The following is a 27,371-nucleotide window of genomic DNA, read 5'->3' on the forward strand; positions in this document are numbered from 1 at the left end:
CAGTCTTCAGAGAAAGCTGATTGTTTGATAGTGACAGAACTGATTATAAGATCAGAAGGTGATATACAATGTGCGCGCACATACACGCAATCTATCTGGAGGGGGCGGAGAATAGTAGTGATTTTTGCATGAACACACACAGCCTATGTAGTATTTAGTGGGTGAATAATAGTAAAGCAAGCAGCAGTTGCTTCCTGCTGTATATAAATTATGGATCACTTACTTGACAAGAATTTGTGCCTTTTTTTTTTTGTAAAGATACTTGCTTTCCCTGCATTTTTTTACTTTTTCCCGGGGTCCGCACTACTTGCAGCTGAGATGCCAAACCCTACTGTAGTTTGGATTTGCGCAATATTACTTAATGCCCAGAGCTCATCCATAAATAGTTCTGCTCTCCCCACGCCCAGCTAGAAAACAAACCACAGGAAATCAGGGCATGTGCAGATAGCACAGCTTAGCTGGCACTAATTGATCTGAGCCTGCACAGCCTGCATGAGAACATTCGTGAATGGGTCCTGCTCTTTCCAGAGCTGCTGCTGCTTCAGGAGCAGCAACAGCTGCTTTTTAAAGACACCACGTTGCTACTGTAGCCTCAGCAACAACGAGCATTTTTGTGGACACCAAAGAGATTTTTTCCTTTAAAAACTCACACCCCTCCTCCTCCAGCCTTGTTCTTCTCAATCAGTGATTGGAGACTTTTTCAGCTACATGTGCTTGTTGGGACAGTAGCTCCTTCTGGCTTTCTGGAAAAGTTCAAGGAAAGCAGATGGACGGATGTTTTTGCCAGTATGAGTGACCAATTAGCATTTCAGGGTCACTGAGCAGGGCATTTTTAGCTTCCACTGAGCTGGAAGCGTTGTGGACTGTTTGGTTTTGATCATGTAGCTTAAAGGAACACACTTATTGCTGCAGCTGCAGGAGCTTTTTTTCCCCCTCCCTCTGAGAATTATTTTTTTTAATTTAAAATTTTTGGTGGATGTTTGGCATTATAGCAGATTTCGAGCATGAAGATTCAGGAGCACCCGAGCATTCCTGAAACTAAATTTCAGAGGAACCAAGATGCTGATGGTCAGGAAGATAGCTTCGTCTCAGAAGTGCCTCGGCTGGACTTGACAGCATTGTGCGATGACAACAGCTGGGAAGGTACAGTTGTGTACTTTTTGGTATGACACAGAAAGAGTGAGTGAGGGAAACATGATTAGGGTGGGTGTGTCTTTGGGTTTATAGTGCCTGGCCAAAACGTATTTTGATCTGGATACAGAAGTGGAAGTCTGGAGAAACTTGAAAATGGAATATTAGATTGTTTTTTAAGTCTGATTTTAACTTAAGGAAAGGAGGAGAAATGTGTTTGATCCTTTGTTACAATGAATGTGCCTTTTGATTAAGAATTATTCTTTTCATGGATCCCATTCAAGCAAAATTTAGTATTTTATAGACAAAAGGGAATTTCCTGCTTTCTCCCTGTGCTCTGCTCCCACCCTATATAGATACCAAAATCAGGAATAAGACTGTCTGTTAATGGTCCTTAGAGACAGGCTTCCCTAGACTGTGGTCTACTCCATGAAGAATTCCATTCACCAATCAAAGGGATACTTGAATTGCAAGCAACTTAATATCTTAATGTTGTGTCTTAGTTTGGTTTTCCAGTGTTGTTTTTCACTTACTTTAACAAGTCACATATAGTTAGGTGCACACAATGATCTTTTCAGTACAGGCAGTCCCCGGGTTACATGGATTCGACTTACAACGGATCCCTACTTACAAACGGGGTGAGGCAACCCCGCACTAGCTGCTTCCCCCCAGCAGACCAGGGAGACGCGAAGCTAGCACCCCCCTCCCCAGCAGACCAGGGAGACGCGGAGCGGCTTCTCTCAGCAGACACCTCAGCTTGAGAATAAAGGACTGAGGAAAGTGAAGTGTTGGAGAATAAAACTGAGCTCTGGAGAAATGTTTGGCTAGAGTTTCCCCTACAATATGTACCAGTTCCGACTTACATACAAATTCAACTTAAGAACAAACCTACTGTCCCTATCTTGTATGTAACCCGGGGACTGCCTGTATAGCATTTAGCAGAGACTAATGCAGGAGTTTTGTTTATTGTTCACATTGCATGTTAAATATACACTGAAATGGTACTCCTGGGTAATTTAAACAGTACACGCAGCATGTTTGTGAGAAAGGGATCAACTTAATTATAATTAGCATTCTCCTGTCAGCAAAATGGCCAGGCCTTCTGATCTATCCCAGAGATGTGCAAAGTGCTAAGAAAAAAACACTTTTTAAAAACGCATATTGTTGAATTGCACATTTTGGGCCGAATACTGCAAGATGCTGAGCAACTCCACTGCCACTGACATAAAGAGAAATTGAACACATTCAGCATCTTTCAGGATCAGATCATTATGATGCCTTTCTCTAGAGTGCACGTGAGTATGCTTTTGTGGTTAGTCCTAAAACTTAGCTTGGCTCTTAATATAGAAAAAGGAGAGGGAGAGGAAGGGTAGGGTAGGGGAGGGCGCCTGGATCTGCTACTCTGAAAAACAAAACCTGTGAGTAGCATGACATGTTGAGAATGGCCACAGACCCGGCCTTAGGGCAAGGTGAACACGATGGTTGCCTGGGGTCCTGTGCCTTCAAGGCCCACGCTGCCCTGCACCTGCCTTCCCAGCTACTTGCTTGTTGCCCTGGCTGGGAACTGCCTGGCCACAGGGCGCAGCTACTGTGAGTGTGCCACATGGGGCCCTGCAAACTCTTTGGCCGGGCTTGAATGAGCAGGTTCTTTGTTCCTAGTTCCACGGGGTACGTGACACATGTTCTTGTCCCTTCCATGTAAGAGGGACTTGTGATGACAGTGTGGCATTGGGAAGACCAAACCATTAGCAGTGAGTGTCCTGATTCAAAGTTAGGCCACCAGCTACTTTCAGTAGAATTGAATTTCTCCACCCACACCTCCAGGCTGGGAATTACCTAGATGATATCAACATGTACAGCACATCTAATTAAAGTGCAACATGTTCCGCAAAGAAATTTCTCAAGAGACCTCTGATTCATTATATTTAGTTGGGATTCTAATTTGCCATAACCTGAAGTGTTTGGACAAGCATAGAAGTGTTTGTGTTTTCAAAGGTGATAGAGGCAAGAGTCTTCCCTTTGTATTCTACTGTCACTTGAACCTTTTGAAATGAAGATTATTTTCTTTCCTTGATGTCTGTGCATAACTTCCATTGACATGAACAGAGTCGTAAGTACATCAAGGGGAGAATAGACCAATTAGCCCATCTCCCAGAAACTGACCCGTCACATGATATATGCTTTAGCTCCAATATAACAAACTCTTCTGGAGAAGCTTTTCCTTGCATGTAGACTCTGGACCTTTTTCATAAAAATGGAAAGGGTATGCGATTATCTTTAAAAAACACTTATTTCAATCTGTTTGTCATCTTCTTGCCTGTTTAAAATGCATATGTGATGGAAGAGAAGGTTTGCAAAAGGGATAGCTGGAGCATAGGAGAGATGTATCAGTTTTCTCCACATGTCACTTTTATAGTCGCAGTGCAAGTGCAGCAAAATGGTGTCTTCTGTGTCTTGGTGGACAACAGATGATGAACCTATTTCAGCTGTCAACGTGCAGTGAGTCTGGCAGTTGAAGGAGGAAGATGCTAACTCAAACTTATACATAACTTCCACATCTAGAGCGAGATTCTCTGAGATGGCCCATCAGTCACTGCTCACAAACATGAGTAAGGAGTGACAGTCTGCCCCCTATTCTTACAGTCTGGGCAGTCTGACCCGTGTGACAATGTGCATCCCTGAATTGTTCTGTCGGCTTAAAGCCTAACTATATTTAGATTCTATGCTGGAAGAATTTGGGGAGGTGCAATGTGCCCCTCCCCCCATGTACACACAGCTGGAGTAGCACCTGCAAATCTCAAAATCTGCATAAAAACAGTCTGTAGCTCCTGACATGGGCCCTCCCTGGATTTCCCCCATGTATCTGGTGCACAGACCAGTTTTGTGGTATGTAGAGTGTGCACAGTCACTCTGGTGCAGCCTCTGCAGTGCTTAGGGCCTGCAGGGCCTTGTACTTGCCCTTTGCACCAGAGTGAATTTCACTGTGGTGCCCATAAGCAGTGACAGAAATGCCATGGTTTAGTGGGATACATTCAGTTGATTCAAATGGAGCATGTTTTATTCTGTCAGAGTAAACTAGACTGTTCACAGGGTGAACTAGACTGTTTCTGCATTCAGTGTTAAGATGAGGCACAGATAAAATGCATTTCACAAAGAGCAATGGTGGCTTATCTTAGCTGCCTGTAAATTGCAGGCTACCCTAGCAGTAGGGTACAGAACCCGAGTCAGTGAGTCAGTGCAGGCTGACAACGAATAAAGCAGAGTTTTTCTAGAACTGCTCCCATCACAAAAGGATTTTAATCTAATTGTTGTGGATCACATTTGGATCAAACTTCCAGGAGTGGAAGGTACACTCTGCTGCTTTCATAGTCTAACACTGCATTGCAAAATTACCACAAATATTTACTAGCTCAGGCCCCAAACCTATTCTCCTACCCTTTACCACAATGAAAATGATAGTGAAAACAGCTGATGCTATATAATGTTCCCAGTGCCTGGAGCTAGACATTTTTTTTAAATGAGAGAGTGGAATATTGCATAGGGGGAAATGAAATATTGTTGGAGTGGCAAAGCAAATTGTCTGTCTCCCAGTTTTCTGTCTACTTTGCCTTATTTATCTAGCATCTTTTACTGGTGTAGAAAGAATATTTTTCTTCTTTTGGAATAATTCATTCCAAATTGAGAAATAGTTTGGGACCTCAAAAAGCAGGAAAGCTTGTTTTTCTTTCCCAGATTATGAACAAACAGGAAAATGAAGGTGAAAAAGTTGGAGTTAGCTTTAGAATATCTGAAGTTTCTTATGTTGACCTGGCTGATGCAGTTGCTTTAATTTTTGTTTTTCTAAAACAAATATTTAACTATTTTAGTTTAAAACAATGTTAAGAAAAACAAACTTGATTTTAAAAAACTTGAAGGTTTAACTAAATTCAAAAATTTCATATGCTTGTTTTGTTAAAATATATTTACTATTGAAGAAAAAAATCTTGAATACATAATGTTTTAGTTAAATAAAATAATTTAAATGTCTGTCTGGTGATGTTTTGCTTCTAGTACAGCATGGCAAGTGTAAATCCTCCAAATATTAATGGTTAATCTGTTGAATTGGAGCTAGTTCATTGCCCAGTGACTTCATAATATAAGCTTCATTTATCCTGGGGTAAATGAGACCACTAACCAATCATTCATTTTCACAGTATCAGAGAGAGATTCTGGAAAACAAATCTGAAAAGTTTTCAAAGGAAATCAGTTTAAAATGTATAGTGTGTACTTCTAAAAATGAAACCTACATCTGTCTCTGAGTTATGAAGAATATGTATTCTTCACAACCAACAAGAATGCACTTTTATGTAAAAAAAAAAAAAAAAAAAAAAGATTAAATTGAGTCTCCAGGACTAGTGATTTTAAATCCTCATTTAAATCGATTTGATTTAAAATCAAATCCACCCTGAACCAAAGTAACAATCAGCATTGATTTGTCAAGAAGAAATCTTGTCATGTCAACTTGATTGCTTTTTTGACAGGGTAACAAGCCTTGTGGTTGGGGGTAAGTAGTAGATGTGGTATATGTAGACATTAGTAAAGCTTTTGATACAGTCTCACATGATCTTCTCACAGACAAACTAGGGAATTACAGCCTAGATGGAGCTACTATAACGTGAAGTTCCACGGGGATCAGTTCTGGGACTGGTTCTATTCAATATCTTGATCAGTGATTTGGATAATGGCATAGAAAGTACATTTATAAAGTTTGTGGGTGATACTAAGCTGGGAGATATTGCAAGTGCTTTGGAAGACAGGATGGAGAGAGGCTGTTTACAGTAGTGATGGATGACAACAAGGAGCAATGGTTTCAAGTTGTAGTTGGGGGGGTCTAGGTTGGATATTAGGAAAAGCTATTTCACTAGGAGGGTAGTGAAGCACTGGAATAAGTTACCTAGAGAAATGGTGGAATCTCCATCCCTAGAGGTTTTTAAAGTCTCGGCTTGACAAAGCCCTGGCTGGGTTGGTTTAGTTGGTATTGGTCCTGCCTTGGCTAGGGGGCTTAACTCGAAGACTCCTGAGGTCCCTTCCAGCCCTATAGAATCATAGGACTGGAAGGGACCTCAAGAGGTCATCGAGTCCAGCCCCCCACCCTCAAGGCAGGACCAAGCTCCGTCTACACCATCCCTGACAGATGTCTATCTAACCTGTTCTTAAATATCTCCAGAGAGGGAGATTCCACCACCTCCCTTGGCAATTTATTCCAATATTTGACCACCCTGACAGTTAGGAATTTTTTCCTAATGTCCAATCTAAACCTCCCCTGCTGCACTTTAAGCCCATTACTCCTTGTCTTGTCCTCAGAAACCAAGAGGAACAAATTTTCTCCTTCCTCCTTGTGACACCCTCTTAGATATTTGAAAACCGCTATCATGTCCCCCCTTAATCTTCTTTTTTCCAAACTAAACAAGCCCAGTTCATGAAGCCTGGCTTCATAGGTCATGTTCTCTAGACCTTTAATCATTCTTGTTGCTCTTCTCTGTACCCTAGATTCTCTGTATCAGAGGCAGCAAGGGCAGGCAGCTCTTACTACATTTCAAAGGCAGAGGCACAGCCAGGACAGCAAGCACCCCACTTCCCCCTTATTGACTAATCAAGTAGTTGATGGAATTTCCATCAACTACTTGATTTGCTGATTAATAGAAATATAACACATTTAGTATTAATACCACCTACTATTACTTCAGGAGTGACTTAACTTTCTGGGAGCAGCATCTGTCATTGAGGCTGAAGAGTGCAATTTCCACGCTGACTGATCCCATGCCATTTAGCCTTTGATGCAGAATAATGTAAAACACTTTATACCCCAGTTAGTACTGAATTTAATAGTCTCATGTATTCAGGAATGTGGAGGAATGTGAAGTACCTTAAACCTATTGAGCCATGCAGTTTTACAAGAGAACAGGAATTTGGAAATGTAACATTATGCAGTAAATGGAAGTGCTATTTTTTTAAAAATTTCCATGAGTAAAAAAGGCCAATCTCTCTAACTGGTATAAGATCAAAATCAGAGACTGTATCCATAGAATGCAAATGACACTACAGCAGTTTTCAGGCCCATTCCAATGATTCAGCATTCACTATTTGATGGTTTTTTATAACTTTTTGTTGTTTGACTTCAGGACTTCTTGTTAGAATTACAGGTTCAAAGCACAGCTCTTAAATCATCTAATCCTGTGGTGCTAAGTAGGAGCATGCAAACCGGCTTAGTCAACTATCTGAACGAGAATGTTAGAACCCTTATGGCATCTGGACAGACTGATCATGAGATTGAGATGATTCTTTTCAGTTTGTTCCAGTATGCTAATCAGCATTCTCCAAAAGGATTTCCCTTTCTCACATCCTCAGTTCTTTCATTTGTGGTTACTTTCACTTTCAGCCGATTAACTCAACCCAGGGATAGGAGTTCAGATTTATTAACAGCGTGTGAAAGAGACTGGGTGGGTCCTGGTGTCTTTTTAATTTTTAACCTGAGAATAATTGAGCCTGGATGATTTACTATCAATGCTTTTACAGCTGTGGAACGCTAGGCACAGGACTAAGCAGTAAGATATGGGCGACGCCCCAATGAGATAAAAATTTACTTTTAGCCATGACACAGGGAAAGGGATAAGGTAGGGGAAAGAAGAGTGAGTTACAGCAACGTGATCACCTTGTTAATGGTATTTGTGCCTGTCTTGTGAGTCTACTGATTCCTTCTGCATGTACTGTTCTGTAGCCCTGAGCTACCTCCTTTGTACTTGAATATATTCCCAACTTTTCAGTTCCAGGCCCAAAGGACATGGTTTGGACAGTAAAGGGAGAAGGTGCTGTACATTTTTTTTTGGTCTGTTTGAATCAATGAGCAGTGATGACTGGCTAGATTTAATGCTTAGTTCTCCACTGCCTGGCACCTTGTGTAGTCATTGGCACCTGGCTAGAGTGCTTCCATTCTGACATTTCACACTCATTCTGCACTCACTTTGAACACAGATAAATGATAACCATGGGTGCCATCAGGCTCTCTCCCTAAAGGTTGAGAAGAATATGGTTTTAAAATAGGGATTTCATTGTGCAGACGACAACATGATTAACCGTTATACCTAGGTTTAACAGTTAATCTTGTTGACTGCATACATGTTCTCCTGCCTCCTGCTGCCTCTGCATCAGAGGCAGCAAGGGGAGAGGGGGAGCAGGAGCTGATGACAGTGAGAAGTTGTCTTCAAAGCTGGCTTCCCATGAGCACCAGATTTGCCTGTGAGGTGAGGGTGTTAGGCCGGAGCCCCATACATGAGGGGAGATGGCTTTCAAGACAGTTTCCCCCTAGCACCAGCTTAAAAGATGGTTTCCCCCAGCACTAGCACTAGTGCCATCTGCCTTCCTCTCCGCCCTCCTACCTCTATCAGAGGGGCAGCAGATGCTGGGCCCGCCATGGACAGAGGCTGCTCTGCGGCAGCAGTACCTGTTCACAGGGAGTCTGAACTCCACAAAGATAGAGGCTGCTCCATGGCAGCAGCCTCTGTCAGTGTGGAGCTTGGACCCCCCATGGACAGGGGCTGCTTGCTGTGGAGCAACCTTTGTCTGAGGAGAGTTTGCGCTCCCCTCCCCCCCGTCTCCCCCCCACAGGGTGGACAGGGGTGGCAGGCAGGCAGTCTGTGCAGGGAGCTGGTTTTTAAAGGCTTCCCTTGTGGACTGACTCTGCCCACTGAGCCACGTTGTTGCCTGATACAGAGGCAGCAGCTCAGGGGGCCCTCTGGGAGCGTAGCTGGAAGTGCACTGGCTGCCCCCAGGTACTATCAAATAGCTGTGTAACCGCTATGATTTCATGCAGTTACATGACTATTCAGTTACACAATAGCTAGCGTCCCTAGTTTTTAAAACGGGCCCATGTCTGTGGTGATTATTGAATGCGTTTAGAATAAGGAAAATTGTAAAGCTCGTTTTCATTGAGTTGTTTCAATTAATCTACAGAGCCCGTCCCAGCTTTCTCATCCTGGCAACGAGATGGCCTAGACTCCGATGAAGCTCACTTGTCCCCACAGGCTGGATGTCTAATTCGCCAGCTTCTGGACGAGGACAGTGATCCAATGCTGTCCCCTCGTTTCTATGCCTATGGGCAAAGCCAGCAGTATCTGGATGATACAGAAGTGCCTCCTTCCCCTCCTAACTCTCATTCATTCATGAGGTACGTGGTGGTTTCATATTTGCCATCTGAGCTGCAGGCTTTGCTCCCATGCTGCCCAGTAGTAAAGAATTGCAGTATGGTAATTAACAGCCTCTCATTTATCAAGATAATGCCATGGAGCCTTATGCGTGGTTGGGCTGGTGTTTCCCACCTTCCAAAGCTTCCACATTTTCTAGTGCCGTGATTTCTAGTTCTGGGGTGGCTTCCAGATCCATGTTATTTGTACTTTTAGGATACTAAGGAGGCTGTCACATCTTGCTGTTGAGTGTCTGTCATTACGGAGAGGCAGTGTGATGCAGTGAATACTTGATTGGATTTACAGCATGGTCATTGACTCTGTGTTGCTTTGGAAAAGTCACTTAACTTTATGCGCCCCAGGTTTCTTCCTCTGTGACATAGGAATAATGGTACTTACCTTCCCGTGTAAAAGATTTCAATGTCATCCTCAGATAAGAAGCAGTTTAAGTACTAATTATGATGAAGCCTAGGGTGTGCTGTGGTCAAAACTGTGTTGTGATATCCTATATACTGGTCAATATGTGTTTTTACATGATTTGTAACTTGCCCATAAAAACTTTCATCCCACTGAAATGTGGACTGAGATAAGAAATATTTTTAAATGGAGTATGATAAATCTGGTAGAAACTGTGGCAAGTAATGGAAAAACAAATGTAGTCCCCCCTAGTCCCTATTTTTTTTACCAGTTCCAGGTCATGCGAGTGTGTACATGTAAAAAAACCACATATATAATTTTTAAAATTCCATCGGAACAATAGCACATAATAGGCTATTAATTTTAGCCCAGTTGTAGTTCATCCCAGGTGTTAATGTTCTTATTTTATCCTTCGGGCTAAAGGTTGAGTAATTTGAACTGCTTCAGAAGTATGAAATACCTGGAAGTAGTGAGGCAGAAGTGGAGTTTTTATTCAGAGTTCCTGCTCTTTGGGAAATGTGTTAAACTCTGGACAATGAACAATATAAAAATATTCCCTCACCTTTCTATTAGATGCCCAAACTCTGCTCCCCCAGAGGAAGTGCTGCTTCCTCAACTCCTTTTTTAAACTCTTCAGGAGGGAAGGCAAGTTACCAGTTCTCCATCATGTCTTTGGGGTTGGCAAGCTAATTTTCAGGTCTTGTACCTCTTTTAAAGAGTAAATTGATGGATCTGCTTTCTCCTAAATACCTTGCTTAGTTTCTTCTCAATTGTTTCTTCTGAAATGGTTGGCATACTCGCCTTCAGTCATCTGCAAAGAGAATTGAGTCCCCATTTCTTGAGCTTCAGGGGATAGCCGAGTTAGTCTATAAAGATCAGACCATTTGTTGTTTCTTTCTGTAACAGACTAACAAAACATGTAGATGGTATCATGAGCTTTCGTGGGCACAGCCCACTTCTTCAGATTTCTTGGTCTCCCTGCTTCTGGACTCTAGCCCTTGATCTACCGGTTACATCATGCCTGAATTTGGCTTCATGATGTGCGTGGGTGTTGAATGTACTTACAGTCATGCAGATGTACACTGGCTGCTTGCAAAGGTGTAACTGCATTCTGTGCTCCTAACAGGAGGCGGAGTTCTTCTTTAGGATCTTACGAAGATGACCGAGAGAATCTGACGCCTGCACAGCTGACCCGAAGGATTCAGGGGCTTAAGAAAAAGATAAGGAAGTTTGAGGACAAATTTGAGGAGGAGAGGAAATACAGAGTAAGTTCTTCGGAAATGAGCAAATGTAAGAAAATTAATAGGACTCAAGCTGAGAGGTCTTCAGGGGAGATTTTCAGGTGCAGTCCAAGTACCTGGAAACAAGAGGGAGGTGGAGCTACCGCACAGCCGGTGGAAAGCACATATTCATGTATTAGCACTGCAAAGTGAATTCCTTTTCAAAGCAACAGGTACAGAGAGTGCACACACAAAGTAACCTAATAAATTGCTAGGATTTTTATTAACTGTTTACTAAATAAGCCCAAAACTGGTAACTGTGTGAGAATTGTTATGTTAAAATCTCTTATTTATTCACAATGGGTTGCACACCTTGTTTTAGTGAGGTTTTTGCTCTGGGGAAAGCAGTAACTGCAGAGTTTTCATGTATTCAGGAAAGGAAGAGAGGGCAATTCCTGGTTCCTGCACCCTTGCAAAGTTCTGTGCTGAGCAACACATGTGAACTGTACTGCAGTCACTGCTGACATTTTCTTCTGCTGCACAGGAAGCATTCTATGGGAGAAAAGTTTCACCCATACCCATGTTTGCTAGTGATCTAAACTCCAGAGGTTAGTTCTGAAACAGTCTTGTCTAAGTTAGTAAAAGTTGGCATCAGACGAGAAGAGTGTCCTCCAACCTTGGTTTGGAGCTGTGGATGATAGCAGTAATGCTTCAGTGTTTCTTTCCACACATGCTTTGCACACATGAATTAACTCTTGCAACACTCCTGCATGTGAGTGCAACACCCCTTCATGAAAACTCATGTCTTACAGGGGGAGAATCTGAGGCAGGAAGTTTTAAGAAAGTAGTCCCAATCTACAGTGACAGTTAAATAGAACTGTGATTGGCAAGCATAAGCTGCTGTCTCTTTCTACTGTGCCCAATCCTCTGCTGTACACAGTAAACCTGTTTTTATACAGCTCTTGGTTTGAAGTTCTCTTTCCACTCCTTTGAGAATGATTTCACTGTGGATTTCTGTTCTCTTCCTCTAGCCTTCCCACAGTGACAAAGCAGCCAACCCAGAGGTGCTGAAATGGACAAATGAACTGGCAAAATTCCGGAAGCAGCTTAAAGGTGAGTAACTGGCAGGGAAAATGACCTAGAATAGGCTTTGATCTGTCTTGAAATGATTCACAGACTTGTTAGGGAAAACTGAAAATATTTTGTTTTTCTATCCCCCTCCCCAAAAAAATCCACCTAGAGTCAAAACTAAAGATATCAGAAGAAGATCTGGTTCCTGTGATGCGCCAGCGGAGCAACACGCTCCCAAAGAGCTTTGGGTCTCAACTTGAGAAGGAAGATGACAAGAAGCAGGATCTGTCTGATAAAGCTGCAAAACCCGCAGTTGAGGTGACCTTAGACTCCATCCAGAAGAAGCTGCAAGAAAAACGAACAGAGACAAATCGGCCTGGGGACATTAAGGTACAATGCATGCAGATCAGATTAGGTGTCAAGATTTCAAATACAGTCTTGTAAAGCACAGCTGTATGACAGCTTCTGAAAACCATGCAAGATCTTGCAAACAGCTCCATTTAGAATCTAGTGACATTGACATAGGTGTAACATGAAACATTTTTAAAGTACAGGCAGTCCCCGGGTTACGTATAAGATAGGGACTGTAGGTTTGTTCTTAAGTTGAATTTGTATGTAAGTCGGAACTGGTACATATTGTAGGGGAAACTCTAGCCAAACATTTCTCCAGAGCTCAGTTTTATTCTCCTACACCTCACTTCCCTCAGTCCTTTATTCTCAAGCTGAGGTGTCTGCTGAGAAAAGCCGCTCCGCGTCTCCCTGGTCTGCTGGGGGGAAGCAGCTAGTGCGGGGTTGCCTCACCCCGTTTGTAAGTAGGGATCCGATGTAAGTCGGATCCATGTAACCCGGAGACTGCCTGTAGTTTGATTTCTCACCAGAGCACAGTTACATCCATTTTTTCAAATAATCTTTTAATTATGATAACATTGTCTTATTTTTTCTCGCTTGTTTTTCTGTAACCAGGGGATCAAAGTACAGAATTGATTTTCATACTGAATTTCATAATGTATTCCATCCTTTGCTTCTCCCAGGTTCCAAGAAATGTTTAGCATGCTTTTGTTTGTAGATTCCCCTTTCCCATGTTGCGATTTCCCTATCTTCTCTTTTGGTGGGAAAGCTTTAGCAAATCATGTGGGTCTTCTCACATTTTCTGAGGATGGGCATGCTTTCGATTAGCCTTATTTTTCTTGGTAGCTTGTTCAAAGTCCATCACCCTGTCTCAGAGGACTTTGTTTCCACTCTTTAAGAGTTTCATATCTGGCCCTGTTAGCCACATGGTTGTCTCTGAAGGTGATTAGCAGAGAGGCAGTCTGTATCTGAGGGAACGAGTTCCTGAAATGTTGATAGCTTTGTACATTAAGGCCTTGTGCACTGACATGTCAACTAAGCACAACCTTTTTTGAAAAATAAAAATGTCATCCTGGAAAATGTTTTTAGGGAAGGTGCAGACAGAATTCTCTCATCACTTTGGATTTGGAGGAGAAAAAGCTGCAAGTTTTTGAGATGTGAGGCCTCCTGTAATATTAGGCGCAGGGACAGGGGAATGTCTGGTGTATGGTGTTGCATTTGAAGGGAAAGTATCTTGTAAAAGACTTAACGCTGTCAAGACCTCTTATAGCAGATAAAATAATAAACCTTGATGATTATGTAGCACTTCCTATTTTCAAAGCACCATAAAAACGAATGAATCCCTTTGATGAACCCACAAGCCCTTACTGCTCAAATCTAAATGTCATTAGTTGTAATCTGTTGCCATAGCACATAATGTGGACTTCTTATGGAAATTATTTTTTAAAGTGCAATACAGGGTAAGGGCTTTGGGGATGTAGTGGCAAGTATTTCAGTCTTCATTGAAAAATAATATGGCTTATTCTTTCAAACCATGGTCTGGACACGGATAAAGCTACAACTCAGTGTTCCGAATGTAAAAGTATGACTTGTTTTCCTCTTTCCCCTCCTTTCATCTTTTATATAGGACATGACTAGAGATCAGATAGCAGCTGAGAAAGTAGCTCTTCAGAAAGCACTCTTGTATTATGAAAGCATTCATGGAAGACCGGTATGTAAAGCGGCACTCATATGAAACAGTTGCTTGAATTATCTTTGCTTGTGGTAATTAACCACCACCTTAAAAGTATACTAAACACCCCCACTTGTGGGGGGGAGAACTGGGGCTGTCAACACCCAGAGAGAGGGGTTGACAAGTGTAGCAAGCAGGGGGCTTAGCCCACTAAGTTAAGAAAGCCACATTCCGTTTACTCAGTGCAATGTTCAGAATGTGAGTGCAATGTTCTGATAAGTGCTTTTAGCCTTGCATTAACTGCTGCCGTTAGTGTATGTCGAAGCAACTGGTTCCTGATTATGGTTGGTATTCCCAAGCCTTGCAGTAGTGGAGGTTGGCTGGATGTAAAGGGAAACTCATTTGTGACATTAAAGGTATGAGTGTGAGTAAAGTTATTTGGCACCTTTTTCTGAGACTGTTGTAACAATCATTTAAACACTGCACAGCTCTGGTAAATGCTAAAGTTTTCTAGTTCCATTTCACCTGCCCTCTGCTGCCAGTGTATCAGAAGGTGCGAAATTGACACATTCTCTCTCCTCTTCAGCGTGCTGTAGCATTGGAGTCCCTGATCCCATCCTCCACCTCATGCCTGAAATATTTGCTTATCAGCCTATTGTTCTAAAATAATTTATTTTAATTTCTCCCTCCAAACCCCAACTACATGGCTGCCCAAAGGCCACATTATGATTATTGCCTATATCCTCCCTGGCAGTGCGGCAGTGGGAAGAGCCTCGGCCCAGCCCCTCCTGGGAGAGAGCCAGCCCTGCCTTGGCCCCAACCCTCCAGCAGCCAGAGGAAGAGAGCTGGGCCTGTTATAGCCTCGGCCTGGCCCAATCCCCGGCAGCTGGAGGGGGGTAGAGAGGAGAGAGTCGGGGCTGGCCTGGCCTCACGAGGGTGGGGAATGGTCTCAGCAGGCATGGGGAGAGAGCCAGAGTAGGCCAGGGTGCCATGCCTCAGCCTGGCTCTCCCCAGTGACCGGGGGGAGAACTGGGGCTGCCAACCCCAGAGAAAGGTGTTGGCAAGCATAGCAAGCAGGGGGCTCAGCCCCCTAAGTAGACTTTTATTATTGTAGATGGTATCGTGAGGTTTCGTGAGTACGACCTTCTAAGCTCATGATGCCATCTACGTGTTTTGTTAGTCTTTCAGGTACTACTAGATTATTCATTGGTTTTTAAGTTTTTCCAGTTACAGACTAACTCTGCTACCCTTCTGACACTTTTTTTTATTGTGTAAAGCACAGCCACAAAACTACTCCAGGGATGTGATATCAAGTGTAGTATCTTTCCTTTCTCCTCTCGAGTCTGGATTCTGCTCTCTCTGGGTATGTCTACACTACCCCCCTAGTTCGAAGTAGGGGGGTAATGTATGCATACCGAACTTGCTAATGAAGCCCGGGATTTGAATTTCCCGGGCTTCATTAGCATAAAGCCGGCGCCGCCATTTTTAAAAGCCGGCTAGTGCGAACCCCGTGCCGCGCGGCTACACGCGGCACGGGGTTCGCACTAGCCGGCTTTTAAAAATGGCGGCGCCGGCTTTATTCTAATGAAGCCCGGGAAATTCAAATCCCGGGCTTCATTAGCAAGTTCGGTATGCATACATTACCCCCCTAGTTCGACCTAGGGGGGTAGTGTAGACATACCCTCTGTGATTTAAATTGGGGTGATCCTCACTGAAGTTAATGAATAACCCATGTAAAACCAGTGTCAGGGCAGAATCTGGCCCATTGTTATAATGCCATATTTTTCTTTGTTTTCGTAGCATAAAATTTTCTTTATTTTTTTTAATAATCTACTTTTACTAACCAGCAAAACCAAACCTAGCAACAAGGGAGGCTGCAACTAACCAGCTTTCCTATTTCCAAGGATGGACATTATTGCAATGGAAAAGTGCTCAAAGATCTAGGATAATGTATATAGTTGGGCCAATTTCTTAAAAGAATACGTTCAACTACACAACAAAAATCGGTGGAGCTCAGATTTAGTGTGTAACTGGATCTTCTGCAACAGTGTCACGTGAACCTTCAGAGGTAAATTCTGAATAAACCAGAGAATCTGTTTTTGCAGAATTCCTAGAGCCACTCTCACAAAGCTATAAATGCTTAAAAGGGGTAACTGAGTTAATCTGTAACTGGAAAAACTTAAAAAACAACAAATAGTCTGGTAGTACCTTAAAGACTAACAAAACATATAGATGGTAACATGAACTTTCATAGGCACAACCAACCCCCTTGTCAGATGACACTAAAGCACTAAATAATCTGTTACTCATTAGCTGCTCTTTGGCACATGGTATGGGTTTGACTAGAAGGAACCTCAAGAGGTCCTGTAGTCCAGTCCCCTCTACACTCATAGCAGGACTAAATATTATCGATATCATCGTCAGGTGTCTGTCTGACCTGCTCTTAAAAAACTCAGAGTGAGATTTCACCACCTCCTTTAGGGTGCATAAATACTGGAATAAATTGCCTGAAAGGAAGATTTTCCTAATGTCCAGCCTAAACTGCCTTTACTACAATGAAAGCCATTCTTCTTCTTCGGGTGATGTCCCCATAAGTGCTCCACTGTTGGTGACGGGTCATCCCAGAGCCGGAGTTCAGAGCTTTTTTTTTAGCAGTTTGTCAGGTTGCGCATGTGCAGAAGGCGGCCAACCCTATAATGAATTGTATTGTTGCTAGTTAGCTTACTCATTCCTATTACCTGTTTAAAAAAAACACCTTTGTTTCGGAGGGACCAGCGCAGTGGCAGCGGCCCTGCTCTACTCTCATCCTCCAGCTACAGTCGACCTTGTCCTCCTTCTCGTTTTTTTTTTCCCCAGTTAAAAAAATGAAACAAAAGAAAAATACTGGAGAAAGCATAAGAAGAGGTCTTACAGCCACCCCATTGCTTACTGAGCGGCCACCTCACAACACAATGCTGGGCTCACGGGTTTAAAAAGTGCCAAGAGTGTAATGACCCTGTGCCCATCTCGGACAGTCACGCATTGTGCATATGCTGTTTGGAGGAGGCACACGGACCCCAAAAAGGTGACCACTGCCGCAGCCTCACAGTAAAGGACAGGGAGTGCCAGCTCCTTGTGATATTGTTTGAAAAGGCTATGCAGCCGACGGAGGAGCCGCAACCATCTCGGCCTCTGGGGGACTCAATTAAGAAAAGGGCTCCTTGCCTCAGAAACACTCTAAGAAAAGAGCCTCCCCTGTGAGGTCACCACTCCCAATCCACCTTCCAGGATGACCAGGGGAGACACTCCCGGCACCTCTGGCATTATGGTGCCAAGATCCTCTACAAGCACCGCTTCTGCAGCAACACACACTACCCCTTGACCAGCACAGTCATCATTGGCACTGGGAAGGTCACCATGCCAAACCTCAGCACTGGCACTTGTGGCATCTCAAGACCTAGCACTGGACAATGTATCGGAACTGGCAGCAAAACAGCCCTGCAAGTCCTTGGGGCCACCTCCCACTGTGCTGACGCCATCCTCGAAGCCTCCTCCCCCAGAGGCTCCAGTACCAGCACAAAATTCCTCATATGTTGACCATACTGTACCGACCAGAGCTACTTGTGCCTCACTGGCACCTGACGTGAATGACAGGCGCCTTGCTTCCCTCCCCCATTGAGGGAACCCTCTCTGTTGCCGTTTTCACCTTGCACATCTCCAGGCTGTTTCAGATCTCTGCTGCTATATGAATGCATCCGATTTGCTGAGGATGATCAGAGGAGAATTTTTACCTCACAGCACTCCTCTCCAACTACATTCTGTCATTATCACCATTACCGTGAAAGACCCACCACCTGCCATGGTCTCTGGAATGGCTATTTCTTCCTCCTCATTATCCACCCCGCTGGGCCCCATGGGAGTACTGGGGATCCCATAGACATTGCTCTATGGCCCTGTCTACTCCAGCAAGGAGGCTTCCACCGGCCTCGCCATCTCACATCCTCCCGACTACAGTTGAGTTGAAGGAAGAGTAGGATCAAATCCCAGACAATCATATCAAAACAAGCTCCAGGGAGCGTGTCTATTAACAGCTTATCTTCATCACCTGATGAAGCTGTAATTCCGGAGGATATGCATGCCACTGGTGATTTTGAAAAATGTCAGGAACTTTTTAAGGGGGTGGCCACCAGCCAAGAAATTCAGCACCAAGTGGTAAAGGAGAAACAGCACTACCTCCAAAAGAACATCCATCCCCCCTCTCAGGGAAAGATTGCACTACCAATTGACGAGGCCATTATAGAGGTAACCCATGACATTTGGCAAACACCATCCTCCATCCTGCCAACTTGTAAAGGAGTTGACAAAGTATTTTGTCCCTTCTGAAGTCTTAGACATAATCCGAACCATCAATACAGATTGACGGATGCCTCACTGATAGGATGGGGGGGGGGGGCGCATCTGAACCACCATACTGGTCAGGGAAAATGGTCAGTGCACACAAAACCATGTTACACGTCAACCTTCTTGAGCTCAGATCCATCAGGAATGCATGCAAGCACTTTGCTCCCACCATTACCAATTGCACCGTTTGCGTACTCACAGACAATACATGCTTTATATAAACAGGCAGGGTGTGGGGCTCGTTCTCAATCCCTTTGTACGGAAGCAGACCGCCTTCGGAACTGTGCCTCCATCATGGGGTCACCCTAAAAGCATACCTACCTGGTGTCACCAACATCATGGCAGATACTCTGAGGCACAACTTTTCCACAGACCACAAGTGGGAACTGCACCCAACGATGACTGTCTCTGTCTTCTGCCTTTGGGGCTACATATCAATAGACCTCTTTGCAGCCTGGAACAATGCCGAGTGTCTCCGTTTCTGCTCCTGGGTGGGACTGGGAAAGGGGTTGATGGGCGATGCATTCCTAATCCTCTGGAACAAACCATTGTATTATGCCTTCCCACCCATCCACTCATCTTGTGCAGAATCCTGCGGATCTGGTCAGACACAGCTAGAGTCATTTTGATAGCTCCATCCTGGTCCACACAGACCTGGTTCCTGTACCTCCAACACATGTCTACCAAACTATCTGCTTCCACACTGACACGACCTCCTCTCCCAGAATCGGGGCAAATTACTTTACTCTCAGCCCCATACTCTTCACCTTCATGCCTGGCCCCTGTCTGGTTCCATGGTGCTGAATCTCTGTGCTCTAAGCAAGTAAGAACCGTTCTCCTCCATAGCAGGAGACCATGCACCAGAACCACTTACCTGCAGAAATGGAAACTGTTTTTCTCCTGCTGCCAACAGACATATGTTGATCCTCACAAGGTTCCATTTCATTCTGTCCTTGACTGCATTCCACAAACAGGTTTATGGATTGTCCGTCTTTGCACATCCCATCACCAGGAGATTCCTCACAGGGCCCCAGCACCCTGATGGGACTTAAACTTGGTTTTAGATTGCTTTATGAGACCCCTTTTCGAACCCATGGTCACCCGCTCACTCTCATTCCTTACAATGAAGGTGCTGTTTGTAATAGCTGTTACCTTGGCAAGAAGAGTTAGTGAGATAGGTGCCTGTTTGTTGGTCCACCTTATACAAGCTTTACCAAGGACAAAGTAACATTACAACTGCACCCTACATTTTTACCCAAAATCAGCACCTCTTTTCATATCAATGAGCCCATAGTCCTACCCATTTTTCCCAAAACCTTTAGGGGCACTCTAGTTCAGAGCCTGGACATTCAACGGGCTCTAGCCTTTTTTTATAGACAGGACACAGGCATTCCGCACGTCTTCACGCTTGTTTTTTATCCATCAGAGATCACTCAAAGGACACACCAATTTCCAAATGGATATCTTTCTATATATTACAATGCCACTGTCTTTGCAATAAGCCATTGACAGCTCCACCAAGAGCATATGCCACCTGGCTACTGCAACCGCTACAACAGTGGTCCTCAACCAGTCTATCGCAATTGACTGTTTGATCGCAGGGGCACTGCCAGTTGATCGCAAGGCAAAGTTGTCTCAGTTGGGGGCCACATAAATGAGGGTTGGGGGGTTTTGGAGGAGTTTATTTGCTCCTGACTTGTGTGGTCCCCAGCTGATTTTTCCGTGGGTCGGTGGCTTCTGACCCAAAAAAGGTACCCACCCCACCATAAACAAGAAAACATTGAAACCATTTGTGTTGAACATAAATTAATATTTTCTTTTATTTAAAATGAAGTTTGATAAACTAGCATGAGACAGTTAAAACACTTACTCTGTTTAATCATTTAAATTAAACCGTTCTCCCTTCTGCAGCTGGTTTAGCAAATATGGTCACCGTACCCAGCCTGCCACTCCCTCCCCCACCCCACCCAGCACACAGATCCATAAATAGACGTGAGTAAGTTAAATCTTGGCATGCCACTTCTGAAAGGTTGCCAACCCTTGGCGTAGAGCTTCACTTTTTCATTCATCACTAGTAGCTAGTATAACTTTAACGCGCCCCCCCCCCCCCCATTCACTCCAGTTCCTACAAAGGGGTTTTACTCCCTAGCTTTGTTCCAGAAAATGAGCTGGAGAGCAGTGTTTTCCCCAGGAATTAAAAGGGGGGGGAGTGTTCAAATTTACCGGGGCGGGGGAAGGGCAGGGGCGAGACTGTGAGGGTGAAGGTGGGCTGTATGTTACCATAGTAAAAACTGAAAAATATTTCATGACCATTTTATTAGATTTAACTCATGTTTTACAATCATACAAATTAAAGTTGGCTACTCAAGCCTTCTATGAAGCACTATGTCTCCATCCTTCTTGGTTTCTTGTTATAATTTTACACAACTCTGTTAATGAACTGCTCGAATGCAATGCGTTCATCTTTGGTGGCTTCTTGTATGTCCGGTACTTCTATTTCTTCAGTTAACATGCTCATGAGTTCATTCACATGATCAGGCGGAAGGTGACTTCTTTCAGAACACAAAATTCTATTCAATGATGAAAAAGAACGCTCAACTGTAGCTGTTGTGACTGGCAGTAGCAAGAGATGAATTCCTACTTCTTTCATCCCAGGAAACAGCACAAAGATCCGGTCGAGCCGCGAGTGATGATAAAAAAGAAGTTGAAGTCAAATCTTCATTTGTCATGTGATATTCCACTCTGTGTTCTAATTCTCTATTCTGTCCTGAGCACATGGCAGCCTCATTGTCGGTAGTGCCTCACTCCACTCAACTGTCGATGTTTTATAGGACAGGCATCTGTAAAAGCTACGTAGAGGTTGAGTCGGATCTAGAAGTTGCTGTTGTAGATTTTTAAGAATCAAGTCTGTGTACTTTTTCAGTTGTCTTAACAAACACTTCTTGTCCTCTTCACTTAAGGATTCCATATAAATGCCTTCATTAGTCAACTTCTGGACTGAAATCTTTGCTTCTTCCAATACTTTTTCAATGGATAGCTCTCTGATTGATCCAAATGTAGCTTCTGTTGCTGGACAAAGATCTACTACTGATGTAGCAGATGCCTGGATGGCATTGTTTAATGACCCAAGTGGTTTCAATAGGAGATTTACGAGATAGAGAATGGCAATAGTCAGGATGGGGAGGGATGCAATACCATGCTCTGAGTGTCCCTAGGCTGTTGCCAGAAGCTGGGAATGGGCAACAGGGGATGGATCACTTAATTACCTGTTCTGTTCATTCTCTCTGAAGCACCTGGCCTTGACCCTGTCGGAAGACAGGATACTGGGCTATATGGACCACTGGTCTGACCCAGTATGACCATTCTTATGTAAAAGTTAATTATAATAGTATAGATGTTTAGTACAGAAACTCCCCAACATAATAACCTCTCAGGATAGCAATGATGTGAGATAACAACCTTGGCAAATAATGCATCTTAAAAATCTTGGCCTACTAGGAAACACATTTATATATTTCCATTCCAGTCACAAATCTAGCATTCTGGAGCAAAGTCACTAAAATATAGTCCAACAAACAAATGTTTATTTAACGTGCCCCTCATTTTTCCCTCCACCTCACCCCACTCACCAATGTTGTCCTTGGTCAATGGAGAATCAGAGTTCAGAGGTGCTTTCATGTGACTACACCTCCCAGGTGGGGGGCAAGAAGGCACCTTGCTTGTTCCTCCAGCCGCTCACTGTTCGCTCTGGCCACTGTTGTTCATTGTGCCACCGTTCACTCCATCGCTCTGTTGCCAATGGCCCTGCACCGTCTCCTTCTGCTGCCACCTGCCACTGTGAAGTCTGCAAGTGGGTCTCTTGAGGTTCCACCCAGCTCTCAGTGATTTCATCTGAGCTCTCAGTGGGGGAACCTCGCTGCTAGTGAAGTCTGAGCTGTCTCTTACACAAAAACACTGTACCCACAGGAATGCTGTCGCCACAGCAGGGCTAAGCACTTAGACCTGATTATCAGTGATTTCAGCTGTAGTGGTCACGTAACAAAACACAAGACTATATATGGAGCCTAATCAGCTCTGTCTTTAAACAGTGGAGAGGGGCATATCAAATAGTACTTGTGACTCAGACAGACCATCAAGCAAAACACCTGTCCCCACCCTCTCTCTTGATGCCCTCAATCAGTACAGGTTAAGTACAGTTCTACTGACCTTTACTCATACAAGAACAACAACAACATTTCATCCCCCCTCCCCCCAAAGTGATTTGTAACCCAACCTCAGCCAAAATCTATTACTTGGGCAACACAGCTCTGTTTGCTGGATACCTAGGTAGATTAGGTATGAATGTAAATACAATCTAGTCCTGAAGCCTTTCCCCCCAGACCCCAGCTCATCCCTAGCTGTCAGGGAGAGCTCATTTTGACTTTGCTTACAAATCATAATTTGAAATTATTAGGTTGGCCAACATCACCAAAATGAATGCACTGACATTGTCATAAAAAACAGCTGTACAGGCAGTCCCTGAGTTACGCAGATCCGACTTACGTCGGATCCACAGTTACGAACGGGGCCCTCCCTTTCCCTGGTCTCCAGCAGACCAGGGAGAGGAAGCAAAGCGGCGGAACACGCGGGCAGCGGACAGCCCAGACGCGTCTGGGCTGTCCGCTGCCCGCGTGTTCCGTGGCTTTGCTCTGCTTTGCTCCCCGTCCCCCTGCAGACCAGGGGGACGGGGAGCAAAGCAGAGCAAAGCCGCGGAGCCTGGGGTTCTTAAGTTGAATCTGTATGTAAGTCAGAACTAGCGTCCAGATTCAGCCGCTGTTGAAACTGATCAGTTTCAGCAGCGGCTGAATCTGGACGCCAGTTCCGACTTACATACAGATTCAACTTAAGAACAAACCTACAGTCCCTATCTTGTACGTAACCCGGGGACTGCCTGTATAAGGAAGCTAATCTATGTTCATACTTTTCAAATCTATTCTACTTTTTCAGATACACATATCTTATCATATACTGTATATGCTTTTAAAGTGTGTATTAATGTTTCAATTTCAATTCAAATTTCCAAACAATGACTAAATTGGCATGTAACTAGTTCACAAAACTGGGGAGAGGGTGTTGGGGAAATTCAGGGGGGGTATACACCCCCATGGGGGGAGGCGTGTAGGAAAATCCCTGCTGGAGAGTAAAATGAGTAATTCTGTCTTAATTAGGAGGCATCTTAGGAGAGAAGTGCAGAGGAGAGTCATTGCAATGTCAATTTAGGGTAAGGTCTGTCGATCAGCATGTTTGGGAAGCAGCCTCAGAGGGAAAGCATTCAGTCCTCACAGCTCCTTTGACTTGTTCCTAGGTAAAAATTATCACCCTGTTCTGGGATTCCAGACATAAGAATCTGTGCTTTGGTTATGAGTGTAAAAGTGCTTCAGATGAAGATTGCTCAGTGGACAAGGGCGGTTGTGATGACATATACTTACTAGTTTGAGCCTTAAATGTCTTTGCTCCAGTAATCCACATTATAAAGCACCATGCAAGGAGGGGGTTAGGCTAAGGATTGGAAGATCCGGTCAGGGCCAGGGCATAAGGCACGCTGGCTATCAGTGTGATAAAATTCACCCTATACTAATCTCAGGACCATGCTGTTAGTGCCTCACCCTTTTTAACCCCAGATAAATGAGAGTGCAGGAGCACATATTACGAACTGGAGTATCTGCTGCCAGTCTCATGGTCCCATTCTTTCTTGCTTTTCAGGTAACAAAAAATGAGCGCCAGGTGATGAAACCCTTGTATGATCGATATCGTTTGGTCAAACAGATCCTCTCCAGGGCCAATGCCATCCCTGTTGTTGTGAGTATAGCACTTCTCTGGGGGTTGCTTTGGGTTGGTGAGGGAGGAGAGGAGAGGAGAATCACTCGTCTGCACCCCACACAGTTACAGAGGCCCAATCTCCCACGTCCCCACAGAGCTGAGTATCTGAATGACTTCAAGTCAAGTGATACCAAAGCAACTGGAATAGTGAAGAGCTGGTTAAGGACTCCAGTGCCCGTAGCTGGATGTTTAGCTCTTTTCACCTTGTGGTTGCTGTGGTTTTTTCATTATGTTGGTTTTGGCTAAGGCCTCACCACCTTTTTCCTTAATATCATAGCCTGTGTGGGTCACGTACAGTGGCAGGAGTAGAGAGATCTGTGTATTGCCCACACTACTGAAGGGCTCAATTACACTAGCAGCTAGCCTGCCCAGTTAGTCCCCATGGCTGAAGGAGAGGACAGGGTAGGCAGTACCCCAACCCTCAGCTCTTACTAGCAGAATGTATAAATGGTTGCTGCTTTCTAAGTTGATGCAAGGTGCACTAGCACGTCCATGGAATCCCATGCATCGGTCTTGCTGGGCAATTGTCATCAGTTCCGTGAACATGTGTTTTTATAGTCAGTAGCCCCGATGTGAGGCTACTTGTGTTATGCAACTTGGTACCATCCTCATCACTGGCTTTAAAATTATTGTAGTGTAAAACACATTCATTTCACCAGTGAAAGTAAGCTGTTTGGTGTATGCCTGCTCTTTGTTTTATGAGCTACCCCATGTCTTCTGCCAGGCCATGCTTATGTCTTGGCTGCTGTTCTAACAGTGTTCCTGTTCCAGAAGTACAGACTGGTGAAGAGTTTTTCAAAGCAGGCAGACACACTTTCCTGGACAGTCTCATGATGTCCTGCTGTATTTTAAAGAAAAAACAAAACTCCTAGCATCGCTATTGTGAATGTTTATCTGCATGAACGAGGCATGTTAAGCCAGCAAGTAGAGGGATGCCATCCAACCCAATGGCCATCTCTTAGCAGTTTAGAGCCACCTTTTCAAAGGAACTCAGTTCCCGTTCCAGCGCCAGAATTTCAAAGGTGCTCAGTCAGCACCCACTAGCTGCCAATGAGAACACTGGTGAATGTGTTTTCCCTTCCCCAGCCCTCTAAGAACATTGAGAGCTCAAGGCAACAGAGTACCTCTGAAAACCTGGGCGTGTCAATTAGGTGCAGAAATGGACTGAGCTATTGAAAGTCTGGATTCCATTAAGAGTGCTGAGCTCTCTTGAAAATTGGCCCAGCTGAGCTTTGCAGGGCATACAAGGTAGCTAGCTAACTATGGGGTTGCTTTTGTTGATTTTTTTTTTTCTGAAAGTATTTGTTTTCCTGCTCATACACAGCTGGCCCTTCCGTGCATAGTGTTTTGTTTGTACTCATGTGGCACTGATGTCTATTGCTAAGCAGCAACTTTGAAAAAATCTTTCTCTGCTTCAAGGTTTTTGCCAGAAGTTTTTTTCTGTTTAAGAAGCAGTTTTCTTACCATGGTCTGGATGAGTCACAAAAGTCATGAAGATGAGAGGAGAGCAGGCGGTGGAGGAGAAAGGGGTTCACAATGTAACATACTTGTTAACACCTGTCACAGGGTTCCCCCTCCAGCAAGCGGAGAAGCCCTTTGCTGCAGCCAATTATCGAGGGCGAAACTGCTTCCTTCTTCAAGGAGATAAAGGTGAAGACCTCCAGCTGCTTAACTAATTGCTCAGTCTGCATCAGTTTCCCCTTCCTGACAATGATAGAGATTGATTTTTTTATTAGGATTGGTTCTTTGCAGTGTCTCCCTTCTGGGGAAAAAAAACCCCCAAAATAAAACACAACAGTTGCCATTTAAGCCTAGCCAGTTTTGAACAAATCCCTCCTTTCTGTTAATGCAGATCAGCCTACAATATTTTCTTGGCTTTGTGTTTTCCCTCTCCACATGTATTTTACTTTGTAAAAACTTCACAATTATTGATTAGTTGCACATCTTTTTCTTTTGAATATTCCTCTCAAGCTTTTTGCTGTTCTTTTTCTCACACCAAAGCTCTAAGGCTTTTATGCAACTCTATATTTAGGTTGTGTTTTCCCTTAATACGAATAGAGTTTAGACTCACATGCATGTATAGGTTATGGACATTAACCCATATCTGTTTGCCTTCTGGGTATGTTCAGTTCTTATTTTACACTTTTGAAAGTGCACTTCTAGAAGCAGAGTAAGTGAATATTTGATCTGGTTTGTTTGGTTGGAATTTTTCACCCTGTGCTGTCATGGCTTGGCATTTCTCAGTGTTGAACACTGATATCCAGTCACTGGGACAGGTTCATTACTGGCCTAACTATATGTGCCTTAAATAGTTAACTTAGCAAGGATGAATTTGATCCATATTACTTTTGTTCAAGAAATTCCAGTTGTGAGCACCTAGAATCTTAGCATATGACACAATTATCTGTGTGCATTTTTATTATCAGTTTGAATGAGACACATGCTGCAGTGCATTCTGATTTCATTTCCCCCTGCCCATTTGTCTATTTACCATTCAAAAATATTTTGGATACCATAAACTAAATATTCTTTGATTTATATTTAATGGGATAATTATTCCAGGCCAAATATTAATTGCATATATGAAGTACATATTAGTGTAATTAAGGTGAAGCTACAATATCATACATGTTAAGTGGCTGTGCATTTACATGGCTGATTATTTCTCAGTGAATTGTTCTTAATATTTAATAGATAATTTCTGAACCAAGCCTGAATTAAGGGCCATATTTTTTTAAATGTCCTTTAATTTTCCATCATCAACTTTGTGCTGTGATTTCTTCCCAGCTGAAGAGAACGTGTAGATGTACCTGAGCTAGCTTTGATTTAGTTTGCATGAGTACCAGCAGAGCGAAGTTGTGGCTGTCTGCCAAGGGCTTGTCTTCATTTAACACACAGTAGGAGCTGAGCTATGCGAGGTCATGGTGGCATTTTTGTATAGATGGTACCTGTGCCGATGGGAGGGTTTCTCCTGTTGGCATAGATAGTCCACCTCCCCAAGGAGTCAGTGCCAGGTCAATGAAAGAATTGTTCTGTCAATGTATCTCTGTCTAC

At 43.7% G+C, this 27,371-nt stretch overlaps 1 protein-coding gene across 14 annotated transcripts in view; it reads left to right on the top strand.

The window, feature by feature from the left end:
• FAM13A (family with sequence similarity 13 member A) overlaps nt 1-27,371 on the top strand; it is a 349,887-nt gene that overhangs the window by 308,917 nt on the left and 13,599 nt on the right. For 11 of the 14 annotated variants that reach the window (XR_016349492.1, XM_075929587.2, XM_075929580.2 and 8 more), the window contains 8 exons: nt 993-1,143; nt 9,121-9,334; nt 10,894-11,032; nt 12,019-12,100; nt 12,228-12,448; nt 14,034-14,117; nt 24,201-24,296; nt 25,884-25,967. Coding sequence is in view for 13 of the 14 variants with exons in the window: in XM_075929587.2 (XP_075785702.2) it covers nt 993-1,143; nt 9,121-9,334; nt 10,894-11,032; nt 12,019-12,100; nt 12,228-12,448; nt 14,034-14,117; nt 24,201-24,296; nt 25,884-25,967 (1,071 nt within the window). In the remaining variant the exon portion in view is untranslated. The other 3 variants (XM_089778075.1, XM_089778080.1, XM_089778076.1) reach the window with 3 other exon arrangements.

Source organism: Pelodiscus sinensis, chromosome 4, assembly GCF_052426305.1.
Source record: "Pelodiscus sinensis isolate ZL-2025 chromosome 4, ASM5242630v1, whole genome shotgun sequence".
NCBI lineage: Eukaryota > Metazoa > Chordata > Testudines > Trionychidae > Pelodiscus > Pelodiscus sinensis.